The sequence below is a fragment of the Musa acuminata genome, chromosome BXJ3-4, assembly GCF_036884655.1.
Source record: "Musa acuminata AAA Group cultivar baxijiao chromosome BXJ3-4, Cavendish_Baxijiao_AAA, whole genome shotgun sequence".
NCBI lineage: Eukaryota > Viridiplantae > Streptophyta > Magnoliopsida > Zingiberales > Musaceae > Musa > Musa acuminata.
Window position 1 is genome coordinate 39,637,373 of NC_088352.1, and position 17,898 is coordinate 39,655,270.

Here is a 17,898-nt window from a genome sequence, read left to right on the forward strand (position 1 = left end):
ATATATATATATAACATGTTTAAGAATATTATAAATGATTTAAGTAAACTGTTAATTTCAATCAAACTAATTATAAGCTTAAAAATATAATATTATAATAGTCTATGAACAATAATGACTAAAGAGATATAATATAATATCACTTAATAAAATATTATAAATATTATTAAAAAATAAATAAGACAAATAAAATATTATAATAATTAAAAATTAATAAAAATATATAAGAAATTTTAGCAGAAAACACTTTTGAGAGATATTTTAGGTATTTTTAAATCATAGATATTATTTGAAAAAAAAAGATAAGATACTTTTTAAGAAATACTAAAAAATATGAATATTTTCTAAAAAAACCCATTATATGTATATATTTATTTATTTATTCGACCAGACAGTGACGATTGACCCCTCTCTCTCTCTAGTGTTTATTTTATTTAATTTTAATTGGACCAGTGACAACGCACATGGAGGTGGACCCCACTTGATGGCCCACCACGTGGCGCCAATGGAGCAGAGGGTGTCCCACTCCGCCTCCGATTTTTTTTAATCGAATGAATAAAATAATTAAAAAATAACTCTCACAATATATATATGATAGTTCGATTATAAAATCTCCAGCAATTTTTATATTTTGTTAGATTATTATTAACACTAAAAAAGGACTAAAAAAGTCTCCAATACTCTCTTTCAGGAAACTCAAATTGGCTGGTTCTTCCGTTTAATTAAATAAAAAATCAATCAAATTGGATCCAATTCAACTTCGTCTTTCTTAATTATTTTCCGATCAATGGTCGAATCAGACCAACCAAGACTGTGGGAGACAGACGAGCCACATTAAAATAATTGTAACCCAAATAGTCCATCGTTTAATCCAGTCACGTTACTGTCTCCATCCACAAGTTGATTCGTCGAAGTATATATACGTTGTCCATCAGATCGATCACAACGGGCTTTTGAAGCCTAATGGACGGCTGGGATGTCCGATATATACATACACTCCCTTTAATCGAGTAACTACGCATCTCTTCTCTCGCACTCTCTCCCGGTGAACAGAGTTGCGTGGTGGGGTAGATGGTACGTAACGGGGGTGTGTTTATCTGCTTCGCCAGGTGTATATACTCCTTTTAGTAGAAAAAGAAGGAAAAGGGCAGGAAAGCCGTAAGCGCTCCCCATCTCGTTTCGTGCCTGCTTCAGCCCTCGACGAGAGGCCGGAAGCGGTTCCCGTCGGCGCCTCCCTCTCCTGGTCGTCCTTGCTGTTGGGGACAGTGGAGGGAAGAGGGTGGGTGGTGGCGTGTCTTGAGCGAGGCTTTCCCGGCGGAGGATGAGCGACGGCTGAAGATGACGAGGAGGAGACTCGTTCTGGCCTTGCTCTGCCTCACGGTCCTCTCGCCCATCGTTCTTTACACCGATCGGCTCTCTGCATCCTCCAATCCCAGCTGTGAGTGCCCGAATTTTAGGGGACGGGGGGAAGGATCGAATTTTTTAAGGGGGAAATGGGGGTTGTGCTTGATGATTTCTGAGAAATTCTTGTCGTTTTGATGGTATTCTCATGCTTCTTTCTCTTCTTGTTTGCACAGCAAACAATGAGGTCGGGGATGAGGCTTCCAGTCTGGTAAGTATTAACTTTTCCTTTCTAATTCCAATTTTGGAGATGCACAATCTTAGAAGAATTCACGGGACGACTGTTCCTTCTCCAGAGCTTTGGGACTTCCGACGTCGGGGAACTGCGCGCGCTTGCGCAGGTAGCACTGGAATTCTCTCCCAAGTTCTCTGCCTCCGTGCGTCTTTTGGATCTCAAAGTTCCGGTGAAGACTTGGTTCTCTTTCGCAAGATCTTGATCTTGACACTATAAAAATATCCTATTCTGTTACAGGAGTTGACGAATTCTGTGAAGGAGCCAATAGGAGTCGTATACTCCGATAATTCAAACAATTCCAATCAGATTCTGACTACTCCGGAGGATGGATCGAAAGACTCAACCGCCAAAGGTCGGGTTCCCCTTTATTTGCCTTCTGTTGGAAGAATTTTACACTTTGTGGATCTTGATGTGTTGGTAGATCAGAGATCTCTTGTCAATGGAGGTCTTTTCAAGGTCACAAGATATATGGTTTTATCTCCAAGAAGTGGTAGGTTGCTGATGACTGTTAATTTGTTCAATGATTTACAGAACTGCCATTGGGGAAATCTGAGGAGCACAAGAGCAGAGTTCTGTCGGCTGCAGTAGATGAGAGGAGTTTGCCAGAGGAGGGCGTGATCAAGGAAGTGACCGATGGGGTGACTGGAAACAATAGCTTAGAGAAGCCTGAGTCAGTGGAAGAGAACAGGGAGGAAACAGGATCCCAACATACTATTCCAATTACTGTTCCAGAAAAAGAGGTATCTTAACTATTTATTTTTAAGATTATTCATCTCTTTTGATATAAGTTTCTTTTTTCCCCATTTTAGTTATATTATCTTTGGGTTTGGGGATATCATACTGTAATTGTTAATTGTTGCTTCTGTATGTGGACCAGTGGGATCATATGAAGTTTACATAGTTTCATTGGTGATGACTTGTTACTTTTTTCCTATTTGAACTTACTTATGATCTGTTTGTGCTTTTCGGACAGTTCTTTGTGGTGGGAAAATTTTTTTGTTGAAGTTGCTGGAGCACTTCGATGCTCTACTGTTTACAGAAATTCATATGAACTATAAGTTGCTGATGTGGCTTGATGGAAGAAGATCTTATATTATATTGGTGACATGAGACATACTTCTATGCTTTGGTGGGAAAATTAAATATAATAAATTCTGCGATACAACTGTGTATAGGTGCACTAGCCTTGTAATGTTATGGCAATCTTGACATAATAAACTGCATAAATGATTACGTCAATCCATCACAACCAAATTAACATATTCAGAATAGGCTTGTAAGAAAGCGATAACTGGGATGGGTACTTTTGATATTATTATTTGGGAAGCTTTCTCAATTTAATTTCTTTAAGTCACCATCTCTATTGCATCAGAATAGTTCATAACTAATGGGAGATCTGAATGAATTCAGCTTAAGCCCCTTTAAAAGGTAGTTTGATGAGATCTGCAGGAGCCGTAGATTAGTTTGGAAGATGTTTTTGATGTTAACCAAGAGAGTGAAGAGAAAAGAATGACATGACTACTCGCTGAAGAGAATCATTTAACTTGTAATTTGCAGTATTTGCCTCCAGTCCCTTTTGTCATCTTTTGCTTCTAACCATGCCACCAAAGTTCACCTATTAGTTGGTTTTCAGGAAAACAAATCTGAAGAGAAAGTTAAACAGGTGCCTCCCAGGAACAATACTGAAAAACATCATATAGTTCCTAGCGAGAAAAAGAGCAGCAGCACAACAATTCCTGATGCTAGGGTCAGGCAACTCAAGGATCAGTTAATTCGTGCAAAGGTTTATCTCAGCATCGGGCCCATTCGATCGAATCCTCACTTTGTAAGGGAGTTACGTTTACGTATAAAGGATGTTCAGCGTGCCCTTGGGGATGCAACCAAGGATTCTGATCTGCCAAGAAAGTAAGCGCTTGGATTTGCAATAACTTCTGATTATCTGATTGTTTGATGGAATTTTGTTTCTAATTCTTATGTAATGTTGATTAATCTGCATGTTTTATTCATGTATATGGATGTTATGTACTTGTACTCATATATACATGGCTTCTGCTCTTATGGTTTTCTTGACGTTACTTTCATGGTGTCTAATTTAGTGCATATGAGAGACTGAAGGCGATGGAGCTAACTTTGGCGAAAGGCAAGCAGATCCAAGATGATTGTGCTGCTGTTGTAAAGAAGCTCCGTGCTATGGTTCACTCCAGCGAGGAACAGTTACGAGTTCATAAGAAACAGTCATTATTTCTAGCACAACTTGCTGCAAAGACCATTCCCAAAGGTCTACATTGTCTTCCTTTAAGGCTTTCTGCCGAGTACTTCTCTATGAACTCTAGCCAGCGGCAGTTCCCATATGAAGAAAAACTTGAAGACCCTGACCTCTTTCACTATGCTTTGTTTTCGGATAATGTGTTGGCTACAGCAGTGGTGGTGAACTCAACTGTATCTAATGCTAAGGTCAGTGCTTGATACATTGCTGCTATTCATATTAATTTATTGATTTCAGTTTGCTTCTGTTAGTTAAACAGAAATATCTTTCTTGCAGAACCCATCAGATCATGTTTTCCACATTGTAACTGACAGACTGAACTATGCAGCCATGAGGATGTGGTTTTTAGCTAACCCACCTGGAAAAGCTGCCATTCAAGTTCAGAACATTGAAGAATTTACATGGCTAAATGACAGCTATAGTCCAGTGTTGAAACAGCTGAGGTCACAGTCCATGATCGACTATTACTTCAGGACTCATCATGCTACTGCAAACTCTGATGCAAACCTGAAGTACCGAAACCCAAAGTACCTATCCATCTTAAATCACCTGCGATTTTACCTACCCGAGGTATTTCCAAAGCTGCACAAAGTGGTGTTTTTAGATGATGATGTTGTTGTACGGAGAGACCTGACTGGCCTTTGGGAGATCAATATGAAAGGAAAAGTCAATGGTGCAATTGAGACATGTGGACAAAGCTTTCACCGTTTTGATAAGTATCTTAATTTCTCAAATCCTCTTATTGCCAAGAGATTCAATCCTCGTGCTTGTGGTTGGGCGTACGGAATGAATGTGTTTGATTTGGATGAGTGGAGGAAGCAGAAGGTTACTGAAGTTTATCACTACTGGCAGAATCTGGTAAGATATGATGCATATCTTTCTAATGTTTTGTTTACTTGTTATCTATTGTATACATTGCTTATCCCTCGTGCTTTGCTTTTGTACATTATAACCTATTTTTCCAGTCAAGATTTTGAAATCTTGGATTATTATCTTGTCTCATATTCTTTTCAATATTGGAGAATTTGAATTAGAGAACCAGAACCTTCTTCAGAAAGGCAGTCAACTTTTTGAGCCTTGGTGATGTGGTTACCATGTTTATAGGTGTGGGATAAGCTTATAACTTCTCTAGTGTCACATGCCAATATAGTAGTGTGATCAGGGTAACTGGTTTGTTTATTTGGAGAAAGAGAATTCTGTTTTGTCTTTATTTAGTTAGAAACGTAAAAGATCTCCCAGGCCTCTCTTGTATGCTAGATTTTGAAATTCTCTATCTGACTTTGCAGCTGCACTCTATACTTCATATATCTCCAATCTGTCTCATGTCTATGCTTTTCACAGAATATTGATAGACAACTATGGAAATTGGGAAGTCTTCCTCCTGGTTTAATAACATTCTACAACCGTACACTTTCCATCGATCGTCGGTGGCATGTTTTGGGCCTTGGGTATAACCCACATGTAGACCACAAGGATATTGAGCAAGCAGCAGTCATCCACTACAATGGAAACATGAAGCCTTGGTTGGATATTGGCATACCTCAGTATCGTGGCTATTGGTCTAAGAATGTAGATTACAATCACATTTTCCTACGGGAATGCAACATCAATCCTTGAGACTGGACATGGTTCTCAGATATTTTCCGACCCACTTTCCATGTATCTTTTGAGGTTCTTTCTTGTTTTCCTTCTCAGCACCGAATTAAAACTGCTCAGCTCGATTTTGCTCGAATTTTCTCGATAGCCTCGTATTCATTGTAGCTTTTCTTGTTCCCATGGTTTTAGTATCTGCACAAATGCTGTCCTACTGTATATGCTTCGTTACTAATATTAGGCATCAGGGATTACATCATGGGATACTTTTTTTTTTTTTTCCTTCCAAAGTTTTCATGTAATATAAACTTGTGTTGTAGCACTTTCATGTAAAACCACTGTATGCCCAATTGTTTCAATTGGCTTCAGATTTAATTGCAATGGATTTCTTTCTCATCATTATAACTTGTGTTTTTATCATGCTTCTCTCTGGTAGTCAAGAATCAGTCTTGTTGGTTTGCTGATCTCATTTGACTTCCTCAGAACTCGACTTAGTTCTAAAAGCTATCTGTCCTAAACAAATTACAAACATGAGCAGGCATGGTCTAAAGCTATCAACTCCTCCACGAGCATCATAAATACTGCAGCTGTAAGTTCCTGTCCCTTTTCTTTTAAGTTGACAACATTGATGATTCACATGTCGAGCCCTCTTTGACAAACTAACAACTTTGAGTCCATGGTTTCTTGCACCTAACAACATGAGAGCCTCTGTATTTTCTTCCAGCTGACTAAGCCATTACCCCATGTACTTAATGCTTTCATCTGTCGTATCAATATAATGACTGTGAGGACACTGATGTGATTGTTGATTGGATTTCCTCGGTGGCCAAAGCACTTTGTCTCTTACCTTTGTCCCTTCTCAATACCTGTGTATTCTGAGCCCTGAATGCATGGTGCCGAATGCAGATAAGAAAACAAGTGTTGAGTGACATATTGATGACAAATTGGTGCATCATTTATTCATATCTGGTGAGGGCTTTTGTCTTTGCATGCCTTCCATGTGAGGTGATGGTCAAGAGGTTGATGTGTCCATCAGCTCTTGTATGGCTGGAAAGAACAGGGTCGGTCCCAGGAGCAATGAATTGTTGCACATGTCGGTGGACTGTCTTCTCTACATTGTTCGCTGTATAATTTAATTATATGTTCCTGAGGAGGAGTACTTTGATTTTTTAATTAATTATTTTAAAATAAATGATGTAAATAGGATTCGAATTTAGAAATTTATGATAAGTTATCAGAAGTGATAAATTTATGATAAATTTGAAAATTTTAGATGAATCGAAAATGACAAGTATAAAAAAAAAATTATAGAAGGAATGATTATTATTTTTTCATTGTTGACCCAAACAGAAAAGCTTTGAGTTTTATTTAAAAAATAAAAAAATTATTACGTTAAATAGTGTATAAAACGTCAATCGAGTTAACCCAAACTTATTATGAATAATTATGATATGAATGTAAATAAATATTATCCTATGACATTGTTATTGAAGGGTTAAGTACATCATATTTCTATGTCATGTTAATATGGGTTAATGACGACAAGAATGACCACATAACTCCCTGTTCCTAAGCCAAAAATGAATGCCAGATTCGCTTATACGAGTAATCTACAAGGTTTAAATGAGTAATCTACATTTACTCTTCAATAGGTTAAAGACAAATAATCTTATTAATTGGTTATTTCTTTCGCCTAATCGAAGCATCCTAATCATAATTCACCAACATTTAATTTGTATGTTGTTGCGTGCATATTTTCAAGATTTGAGAATGGTTTCCATCGATCGAGATCTTGATATTTAAGTTGCATTACATGAATCTAATCCGCATATTTATTACAGAGAGATAGGAAGACAAGAAATCATTCATATGTCAATTGGGTCCAATCCGCGCAGACTCCGATCTGATTGGGTCGGACTCGATTCAAGTCCATGGTTAGGGCTCGTTGCGGCGAGAAGCCTATGGATTCCCCCGATGCCCGGGAGGAGGAGGGACCGGCCGGGAGAAGGAAGGAGAAAGATCGAACCAGGAAAGGAAGGAAAGAAAGAGGCCAAGAACGGCTGGTGGATCGGGATTTCGTGGGACGAGGATACTGCGATTTGGTTATCATTGCTCGATCCACTGGCGACTCATATGGTAAGCCAAATTTACTTCCCGACGATACCTATCCAAAGAAAGATGCGGCCTTTATCCTCTGCGAGCTCATAAATAGCGAGATGGAACGTAGAGTACAACAGGGCAGTGATACCTTCTTATCCTTTACGTGCGTTTCTCACTTGGTCTTCTACGGTTCATCGTATCTTCGGCTGTGAGCAGAGGTTTGTGAGTTCTTGTGCTCCATGTTTCCCTCATTTCAGAACATCTGAAATGCCATTCCATGTTTTGAATGTTTGCATGGGAATCATGAATGCAGTCATGCGTCGGCTTGAACCTTTCAACCGCATGCAGGAATCTTAAAATATGCATGGGTGTTCATTGCTTGGCAAGTATGAGATGATGTTCAATCTACGATATTCTACTTTTTGTTGTTGAAATTGTGTGAATTGCTCCACTTTGTTTCTATGTAAGAATTATAGACAGAAATGAAAGAACCAGTATGTTCCACTATAGTGGCCTTCATAATCTATACGGTAGATTCTATAACAGTTTAGAGAGATTTTGTCGCCGATAGTCCCGATGCATGTGTTAATTTTCTGTTGAACACTCTTGGTTTATGAAGATTTTGATGCGTCAGATGGCATTGGTCATGTCGATCAGCTCGTTGATCTGGTTGTTGTTTTCCTTTTTCTTTTGCTTTATGTGTCTTTCTTATTTTGTTTCAGGAGTACCCTATTTATTTTACTCAGAATCTGATTACTTGTTCTTCCTTTTCCTTTCCTATTTGAAGATGTCTGAAGTCACCGAACTTTATTTTTTAATTCTTCATTTTGTCTTATCAGCTTTTTTTTCTAAAAAGAGAAATAGAAGGATTAAGCTTTCATGAAATTATCTGCTGTCTCAATAGTTAAAAAAATCGACAGATAGCAGTAATTCAACTTTGTCTCTATTTATCCGTTCGTTTTATAAAATTCTGAATCACTAAGTAGCTTTGTTGCATGGTTTAGGGCTTGTAAATCATTTCAAATAATAACTTTATGCATACATAGCTAGATTTTGTTAGATTTAATTGATTTTCCAATAATATCCTGTTTATATCAAGTTAAGAAAATCCAAGAGACTTTAGTACCATCTTCTTGATTAAACAAAATCCTCATAATTTCCATCAAACAGGGCAATTGTTGAAGCATCGTTGAACCTGGAGTTGCTAGAATTTCAGTAAACAAGCTTTGCTCATTGAAAGTTCAGCAAGAATCTTGTAGTATTATGATTTCCCTGTCTCAGGCTTGTCTTAACCATCATTCTTACCTTCTCAGCACAGGATCCTTTCCGCAGGTTTCCATCATACTTATATAGCTTGAAAATTTTGCAAGTTCTTCCCTACAAAAAAGGATGGAGGTACACTTGACAATAATTCTTAAAATATATCATTTATAAAGACTGTTAAATAGTTGTCACGCTTTTGGATTCTTGAAATAAATTTTGATTGCAAGCTTTACCCAAGACGATTGGGTGGTTTATGTGGCGAACTTCTTTTGTTGAGCATAACTTATTACTTATCTGAAGCGATTCAAAAAAGAAAACAAGATCTTTGATGATCTGATTGATGGAATTAACATGTGTGCTTGGTTTTGCAGCAGAAAATAGTGATCAAGATTAATGTGATATGTGACAGGTGCCGCAACAAGGCCCTGAAGTTAGCATCAAGTGTGAGAGGTATCTTTTTTTTTATATGTCCTGGGCACTAAGTTTACCATAGGTTGAATGCTCCTATCAGCCTAACAAAGGATTCCTTATGGTAGGTGTGGAATCTGTTGCAATACAAGGCAGGAACAGGAACCGTGTAGTAGTGACTGGAGAAGGGGTTGATTCTGTATGCTTAACAAGCATTTTAAGGCAGAAGATGGGCTATGCAGAGATCATTGGTATAAGCAGAGCGAGCATTGATGAGGTTCAGGAGTGTGAGGTGCCAGGCCATCAGGAAGTACCACAATGTTACAACAATTACTGTGGACCTCCGCAGATGATGTCTAATGGAGTTTGCAATACATATTCAAATGGTTACAACCATTATTATCCACCACACCCACATACCATCCATGATGGGTGGTATGCCTCTCGCCCAAGCTTTTGCACGATTATGTAAAATATTATTGTAAGTAATGTCATGTTGGTTTGGGCTTGAATAATTTGTTCATATGGAACTTGAATGGAATGATAAGGAGAAGGTAGGTACTTTCTCATGTATATTTGCCACATGGATATGAACTTGAACATAGTCTTTGAACTTTCTATGCTCCACAACGGCAGGAGCTTTGTGTACCAAACTTTTTTTTCGCCTTTTGTTATGTTGACCAGTTTGGAACCTTTATGCTCAGGATTATGATATCTGCTCTTTCATTTCTTCTTGGTTATGAATGAGTCAAAGACGAGGATCACACTGGAGACTCAAGCAATAGAGGTGATGCACTATTCATCAGCCTGTTACTGTTAGCTGAGAGGTCATTTACAAGGTCTTGCACACATAAGTAGTTTTAAGTTTTATTCTTTTGTATATAATTGTTCTTACTAGTGTTTGAATTTATGGTTTTACAATTATGTAAAACTGCTGATGTGTTTCCCAATTTTTAGTATGACAACGTAGACTTGCAGAGCAGCTAAGGCAGTGAGGCAAACAGTTTCTGCGGAGGAAAGCATGGTAGTGACAGAACACAGCTTAGTCTGTTGCAGAGTATGTAGAATTTTGACTGTGAGCAATTTCCTAGCTTTGTATACTGATATCTGCTTCTTTTACTTTTATTTTCTTCTGTTGTATTAAAATGTAGCTAATTCCAGATGATCTTATGTAAGTTAAAAAGCTAATTGCAAGTTAAGATGCTTTGGTTTGGTAGTGTGAAGAAATGAGAGAAGAACTGCATGTGGAGAGCTCATCGACTGCATTGTGTACAATCCACTGCATCTCATTTGAATCAGTCTTGGAAAATAATTCTAGTCATAGCAGGCAAGCTTTTCATTTTCAAATATTAAATTCCAGTTAGACTGAATTATCTTTTCTGAAACACAAATGTGATCTATGGAGAACCAGTCATCTCCCCTTATCATCTGCCCCACCTCATTGCAATTGGATGTCTTCTTTTCTACAGGAGATCAACAATTACTGCAATCATATTCATGTTTTGGCTCCAGGTAATTATCTACCCATTCTTTTGTATGGATTTGCTCCTAGTAAACCTCTGTTTTATATGCAAAATGTCTTGCCAATAGATTTGTTTCTTCACCAGAGCAACACTGATTTCGGAACATGTCTAATCAAACCCACTAATTATAGTTTGATTCATGCATGACAGAGAAGCTGGGTTGGTTGATGTGTTTTTCAATAGCTTGCAATCATCACCATATAAGAACCACACGGTTGAAGCCTATCAAGCTTTGTCTCACAGGCGTTCCCCAGGTTGTTGCTACTTTCTAATCTGGAATCCTGCAGCAATACCCAATCCCATTCTGTGAAAGGCTTCGAAGTCCTTGAAGAAACAAACCATTCCTTCAGCTGTCCTCAATCTATGAACACCTCTTTCTGTGTACTTGCATCATGATTTTGAAGCTTATCACTTCTTTCCTTGTGACAAGAAGAAGATGCTGCAGATGAACTTACCACATCTCTCTCTCTCTCTCATAAATAAAGATCTGACTTGGTTATCAAGCAAGGTAGGGAATGTGTGTCTCTTCGATTTCCTCTCTATGTACACATTAAATGCAAATTGTTATCTTCAACATGCATGGTTGTATCTTCTCTTAGTTGCAATAATACCCAACATTTACACAAAAAAAATCCTTGGCATGTAAGAATGCATGAGATATGTTCCAAAAATATGTAAATTAAGTAATAGTTTACTCATCCAATCCTTATCTTTCTCCACTTTTGATCATAACATCTATTACATCTGTCGATATGATTGGCATTTTAAAATATATTTATTACATCCATATAGCATCATAAATTATTATTAAATAACATAATAGTATATATATATATATATATATATATATATATATATATATATACTATTATAACAATTAAGAGCTTAGAAGGAATCAATTTAACACTTCAATAATTTCGTGCTAATTGCTAGAGATTCTTGTTGAGGAATTATCAATGCCCTCTTTAGATCATTTCGGATCTGAAATATGATTTTTCATGTCAAAGATATTAAGATTTAATAAAGTTTATATGGCAAACATACATTTACTGAGACCTTAACAGCCGACGTATCGGACGATATTGAGAACAGTCGTCTGCCAACGATATATAACTTAAAGTACGTTATCGATCCGCTGCCAGTCCCGTACTCGGTTTCCTCCACTTGCCCTAATCAGAAGGGGGAGCTCTTGAGGCAAGAAAAGATGGCAACTTTGTTGGCAAACCGAAGGTTTCACATCTCCCTCCATGGCCAGTTTCGATGCCTCGTTATTTCTTCGGGGTAATTCGTCTGTCCCAACTTCTCTCTTTCCACCATCTCCTCGATCGCTTGAAGGAGGGAAAGATGACCGAGGTTGATTATGTGGATTTTTACCTGGTTGGAGTAATTTTGCGTTCTCCTTTTTTGATCTTTAGGGTGAAGAACAGACGTGATTCGTTCGGTCGTGTTAGATGCATTCCGGGGGAATACGCCAAGATCAGGAAAGCATCAAATTTTTCGCATCTGAAGACTGCCAAGGAGAAAGAAACCTACCCGACCGAAACAGTCTCTTCCAAAAATATCAAATTTCACCGGAATTTTTCACGCAACAGTCTCCCTGATGCAGAAGGCAGTGAGTTCCTCGAACCTGTCTTTTAATTTCATTTTTATCTGATTATTCGCTTGAGGACTAGGTTAAATGTGGTTTGATGTAGAATCATGTGCTTTTGTTTTAGACCTTGATCTTAATTGTGGTTTTATTGTTGATGATAGCTTGGCCGGATTTCTTTTTTTTTTTTTTTTTTTTTGGTGTTTTGTGAGACATCAGAAGAAACAGCGAAATCGGTTAGATATTTGCATTGAAGAGCTTGTTTCGTGACATTATGCTTTCCTCTAGTTCCTTTCAGTGAAGAAGTGCCTCTTGGATATGCTTTACATGTGACATTATAAGAAGCAGCTAAAGAAAAGGTGCCAAATGCTTAAGGCACATACACACCATGCCTCGTTGGTTGCATTATTTTTCGTTACATACTAAAAAATACAAATGCAAATGGTTCCTAACATTCCTTAGCCAAAACAAGAGACGTGTTAATGTTGCTGGTATCCACAGGAAAAAGAACACTAGATGATTTTCTTGTTCCATGGGACACCATGTCAGTTCTGTTTCTAAAGGAGGCAAGAGCTTCTCATTATGATCTGAGCTGCTTCTTTTATCAGATATTTGTTTCTTATACTTTAAGCAAAGCAGACATAGAGATCTTCCTCTCCGTCACCCGACTAATTATTTAGGGTTGTGATTAAAAATTGAGATTGACCATTTTAGTTTCTGAAGATTCTAGTAATTTCCTGGTTTTTTACTTGAAACAGAGTTACGATTGTCAAATAGTACAGTCCCCTTTAGACATGAACATAATATGAGTGAATGATCATATTCTGTACACTGTTCATTTTTTTTAGTTCTAAGAAGCACAGGCACAGACATGACATGTCATTTTAAAAAAAAATAGGACATAGACATGGTGAGGACATGTGTATTTATATATATATATATATATATATATTATATTAACATGAGTTTTATAGTATTTGTACGTAAATTTTATAAACTCCTCATTGTGAACAAATAAATATCACAATTAAAATCATCTAATGTAAGTATCCAAAATAAAGGTTGAGTACATCAAATAATATTTAACAATCTCCAGATATAATTGATATATGTTTCCTTGCAACGATCTCCAGATTTCTTTTCTTGCGATGCCAATGATTTGTCTCCATTTAGAATCCGAAGCAGATGACCCTCATGTGAGGGCCATGTGACAAAGCGTGCAGGAGCGAAGCGGGGGCAATGCCGTGTCCCACAACTAGAAATGAAAAAAAAAAAAAAAGACAACTGATACGATGACATGTGTCGAACACAGACACATCCACCGAAAGCACATGTCAGTGCTTCTTAGTTCTATTTCTTAAAAAAACTGAAAAATATTGTATGATTGTGCTGATGTTCTTGAAGAATTGTGTACATGCATTTCATTTTCTGATAGTAAATTAAGATTCCTATTTGTAATCCTGAGGGTCTGAGTGAACTAGGCGGGTTATTATGAGAAGGCAATGCAACAAACAACCAGAAGTTAAGCCAATGATAGGTTTCAGAACCTTTTGTACCCAACTGTACTTTATCTACACTGATGATGCTTTCATTTATTGCTTACTATCATCCACCTCTTTGCAGCAAGCTCAAGTGGTATCTTTGATAGAACTGAAGAACTCCTAGAGTTCAAAGATGCCAGTAGTTGTTCTCTAGATATCATGGAGGATGCTGCAGAGGAAGAGTTTGGACAATGCCCTGGTGAGGAACAAGATTCTGATATAACAAAGATCGCTGAAACTGGGGAAGTAATGAAAAGTAGAATTAAGCAGGATGCTGAGCAAATGGCAATTGAATTACTTTCGGCCAGGTTTGGACTTATGCACCTATAAAGTTATTTTTATTATGATTTGGTGTGTCATAAGATTATTATTGCACATTGCCATATAACCATGTTGTTGAACTTGAGAGGCTCTTTCATTGACTTATTAATGTGTTCCTCTTTTCTTATTCTGTTATGTTGTATGTTAAATTTTTAATATCTTATTTTTCTTATCTTATAAGCATTGGCATCTTCAATCTATGAATAACTTATTTCAATCTGCTTTTTCTCTTACCATTACCACTTGTTGTATGTTAGTTATGGATGATTTGAGTAATAATTATGACAAGATATTAACTATGCAGTCTCTGCACAGAGCATTTACAACACTTGAGCTGCGAAAAAAATTACGAGGCAAAAAATACCCTCTTGATATAGTTGACTCGCTGATAGCCAGTTTAAAAGACAGGCAAGTTTCTAATCTTCTTCTGAGTACATTTATTTTGAGTCTGTTCTTATTTATTAACAATCAGGAAGTGGTTTAACAGTCCCATGGAGATAAACTGCAATTTGTTCATGTGCTTATTAAAATAATAGTACTTATGATGGTCAATTTCAACTAGCTTGTATTAATTTTTTGTGAAAATAGGGGTACTTGTGTAATATTATAGATTGAACTAGTTTTCTGGTTTGGTGGAAAACTATTTCTGATTTCAACAGTTGAAAGCTACAAGGTTATGCATACATTTGGTGGACTGAGATATGTTATGCCTCACTAACAACTTAATGATTAACTTTTTTCACTTCATCTTCATAGCTAGGAAGCCACATAAGAGTGCTAAGTGAGTAGTTTCTGTTGATAATGCTACATATAAGATTTGATTGGACATTTTACTTTCATGCATCATAAGGAAAAATTTACATAGATACATGTTAATTTTCAACATATTTTTATGCACACAAAATGACAATTTTCTCAAGCATTCATCTGTTTCAATGATTTTAATTCTTATAGGGGTTTGATAAATGATGGTCTATATGCGGAGTCATTCTCTCACTCCCGTTGGTTGTCCTCGACTTGGGGTCCAAAGCGTATAAAAAAGGTGAGACTTATGAACCCAACTCCTCTCTTATGCATTCTTTAGTCTCAACTCCTGGACATTGTAATTTAATGGAACTTAATGGCTGATGTTTTGAGTGCACAATTGGACACATATCTGTTTGAAGGTTTGGCATAAAATTCATCGATAGCTGATTTGGTGTCACAGTGAAATGTCCGGTCCTTCTTTTGGCTACCAGAAGGACATCGTCGGCATATGCACTAACAGGTTTATGGTCTTCAAACAGGCACTTAGGCACAAAGGGGTGAGTGAAATGGTAGCAGATAAAGCAACAAAAGAGGTATTTGAGGAGGATGACACTGGTGGCAACGATCAGAACATACAACATGGCATTTCCAAACATTCAATGGAACATCTCTATCTTCAGGCCTCTAAGCAGTGGTTTCGCAGCCAGGACTCATCTCTTCAGATTCGGAAGTCGAGAATTGTAAGGTGGCTGCAGTACCGTGGATTCAGTTGGGTAATCACTAACAACATATTAAGAAGGCTCGAATCAGATTATCCACCATGAGAGTGTCCTTGGCAACCTGCTGATAATTTCTCCAAATCCTGCTGTAATTATTGCCCAGGTACATTACCATCACAATGTTCACAGCCAAGGATTACATATAATGTTACAGCCTTAAGCATCCACAATTGTACAGCAGAACTCAAGTATGTGATGGGGGAAAATTATAACATATAAACAAAGTGGAAAATGTTGGCAGTAATCCTTACATTTCACATGTTTTTCTTGAAAATGATGAGTTCACAAATTAGAAATGGGATCCAATAGAAATTCCTTTAGGTAATCTACATTATACTATGAAATGCTTGTGTTTCACAGTTCCATAAAATGTGAAGAGGTAACACATTTCCATAAAAGTGTTCATCTAACTTGGCACCACCCTTCAAAATCGCCACAGCAAAAGTGATGGAGCTAGTGCCCTGGATGCTGACCACGTCAATATTTAAGCTGAATTAGTAGAGGGATCTTGGTTTTGGTCTGGAATGCATTAATTAAATGGACTTTTGCCTGCATTGTACCACTACTGAAGGAAACTCCATCCAAGCCTTGTGAAGTCTTAAGGTTGTAGATCAGTAGAGTACCTCATACGAATTCTTTTTTTTCGTCTTCTTCCTGGGTAACTCTTAATATTTCCATTCCCGAAGAATCATATTCTGTTTACATGATCTTTCTCTCTTAATATTTCTTTTTCCAAAGAATCAAATTCTGTTTACATGATCTTTCCGAATGCTCTCTATACACCTTACATGACTAGCTTTGTGGTGACATTCTGTAATGAAATGCTATGTTCTTGGGAAAGCTAAGACCTTACATGTAATAGCTTTGTGGTGACATTCTGAAAGGATGGTCCAATTGCACCAGCTTGAAAATGTGGAAAAATATGTGCTTGAATTTTTCTTCTTCTTCCTCTTCTTGGAAAGTAGATAGCTGATGTTCTTCACTATGCATAATATACTTTTTGTGAGATCTCCATGAACTGAGCAGATAGCTGATGTTGATTTCTCTGCTTTTGGTAGGTTTGGAGAGTGGCTTCTGCTGAATCACTTGTGGAGAACATTTTTGCCTACTCTTGATGCATGTTGATAATGGCATGACCAATTGGTTGATGTTCCAAATCCTGCACTAGGGGATGTGCGTTCATCTCATTGTCTTTTGGAGTCAGCAAAAGCAATCAAGCTTTATTCTCTATATGTGAGGCTAGTTGCACACAAGACTAACAGTGATTTTTGCACACAAAAGCAATCATATCTTTCACAACTTAAGATGCTGAAACTTTTTGTTTTTTGCTTCCTAACAATTTTCATGGAGTTTTATAAGGTATAAATGCCAATTATACTTTCATTGTCTCTATTTTAATAGACAAATGATAGTTGATAGAGAGAATATTATCAGTTAATTATCATTCGATATGCGATTTGCATGTGGTATTTTAGGTGAAAGAAGAAGACGGAGGTCATCCTCCACTTGTCTGTTCACGTGGACAAAGGTGGTCGTCGTATACTTGTTGTCCTCGTGGATAAGAGATCAAAGAGAGATTGTTGGAGGTAGTTAGAGGTTGTCTCTTCGTAAAGTATTTTATTAAATATTTTATCATTTTATAATTAGATATAAAAGTTGATCTTTAACACAACACAATAAAAATAAGGTTTATCTTTTTTGACTATTAGCATTCATACTTATACATCTCGGTTTACTAACTTAGACGTCGAAGGGATCGAGTCAGGAAATCTCTTTGAATCGTGGTCTTCGTGTAAGTAGTATATCAGGAGCTCGATGTTTTCACCTTGAAGGTACCTTTGATAACTTTGTGCATGCAGGTTTGGGTTACGTTGGATTGACAAGGACGTCAACAACTTCTTCTCTCATGCTAGGAAGGCCCAATGTCGTAGAAATGCTCATTTGACCCTCTCAATCAACACTCGAGCGAAGAGGCTTTGCCCTTGACTTATAATACTTTCACTCAATTGGGCAATAGCCACCCTTTCAGTACACGGACACATCCACCTCGGCGTAAACATCGATGTGATACTGGCGTTCATTTAGTGACTCGGGCCTCTCACCCCTACGGATGACTCTAAGCCACATTCATCC

At 37.3% G+C, this 17,898-nt stretch overlaps 3 protein-coding genes and 1 long non-coding RNA gene across 10 annotated transcripts; all 4 read left to right on the forward strand.

Moving 5' to 3' along the window:
* The first annotated feature begins 1,199 nt into the window (after positions 1 to 1,199).
* LOC135635904 (probable galacturonosyltransferase 4) lies at positions 1,200 to 5,894 on the forward strand. 3 transcript variants are annotated; one of them, XM_065147363.1, is made up of 9 exons: positions 1,200 to 1,438; positions 1,578 to 1,612; positions 1,698 to 1,805; positions 1,874 to 1,988; positions 2,168 to 2,376; positions 3,270 to 3,541; positions 3,733 to 4,090; positions 4,179 to 4,760; positions 5,244 to 5,894. In XM_065147363.1, the coding sequence occupies exons 1-9, from the start codon at positions 1,339 to 1,341 to the stop codon at positions 5,517 to 5,519; spliced, it is 2,055 nt and encodes a 684-aa protein (XP_065003435.1). In that variant the 5' UTR covers positions 1,200 to 1,338; the 3' UTR covers positions 5,520 to 5,894. The 3 variants fall into 3 exon arrangements, with proteins under 3 accessions (XP_065003435.1, XP_065003436.1, XP_065003438.1); XM_065147364.1 differs by having other exon boundaries at positions 1,698 to 1,778; XM_065147366.1 differs by having other exon boundaries at positions 1,698 to 1,742.
* A 1,472-nt stretch (positions 5,895 to 7,366) lies between these two features.
* On the forward strand, positions 7,367 to 9,957 carry LOC103983262 (heavy metal-associated isoprenylated plant protein 47-like). Of its 5 annotated transcripts, XM_009400484.3 has the most exons (5): positions 7,372 to 7,813; positions 8,766 to 8,810; positions 8,909 to 8,990; positions 9,230 to 9,308; positions 9,395 to 9,957. In XM_009400484.3, exons 3-5 carry the CDS (start codon positions 8,985 to 8,987, stop codon positions 9,736 to 9,738), a joined length of 429 nt encoding a protein of 142 aa, XP_009398759.2. In that variant the 5' UTR covers positions 7,372 to 7,813; positions 8,766 to 8,810; positions 8,909 to 8,984; the 3' UTR covers positions 9,739 to 9,957. The 5 variants fall into 5 exon arrangements, with proteins under 5 accessions (XP_065003870.1, XP_009398759.2, XP_065003871.1 ...); XM_065147799.1 differs by lacking the exon at positions 8,766 to 8,810; XM_065147800.1 differs by lacking the exon at positions 8,766 to 8,810 and having other exon boundaries at positions 8,914 to 8,990.
* Positions 9,958 to 10,635: 678 nt separating this feature from the next.
* LOC135636184 (uncharacterized) lies at positions 10,636 to 11,248 on the forward strand. Its single transcript, XR_010495831.1, has 2 exons — positions 10,636 to 10,778; positions 10,940 to 11,248. It is a non-coding gene; the product is annotated as an uncharacterized LOC135636184 (long non-coding RNA).
* A 688-nt stretch (positions 11,249 to 11,936) lies between these two features.
* On the forward strand, positions 11,937 to 17,148 carry LOC135635709 (uncharacterized). The gene is made up of 7 exons (XM_065146986.1): positions 11,937 to 12,070; positions 12,205 to 12,401; positions 14,001 to 14,226; positions 14,555 to 14,647; positions 15,194 to 15,281; positions 15,526 to 15,868; positions 16,824 to 17,148. The coding sequence occupies exons 1-6, from the start codon at positions 11,994 to 11,996 to the stop codon at positions 15,808 to 15,810; spliced, it is 966 nt and encodes a 321-aa protein (XP_065003058.1). The 5' UTR covers positions 11,937 to 11,993; the 3' UTR covers positions 15,811 to 15,868; positions 16,824 to 17,148.
* Positions 17,149 to 17,898: the final 750 nt, after the last annotated feature.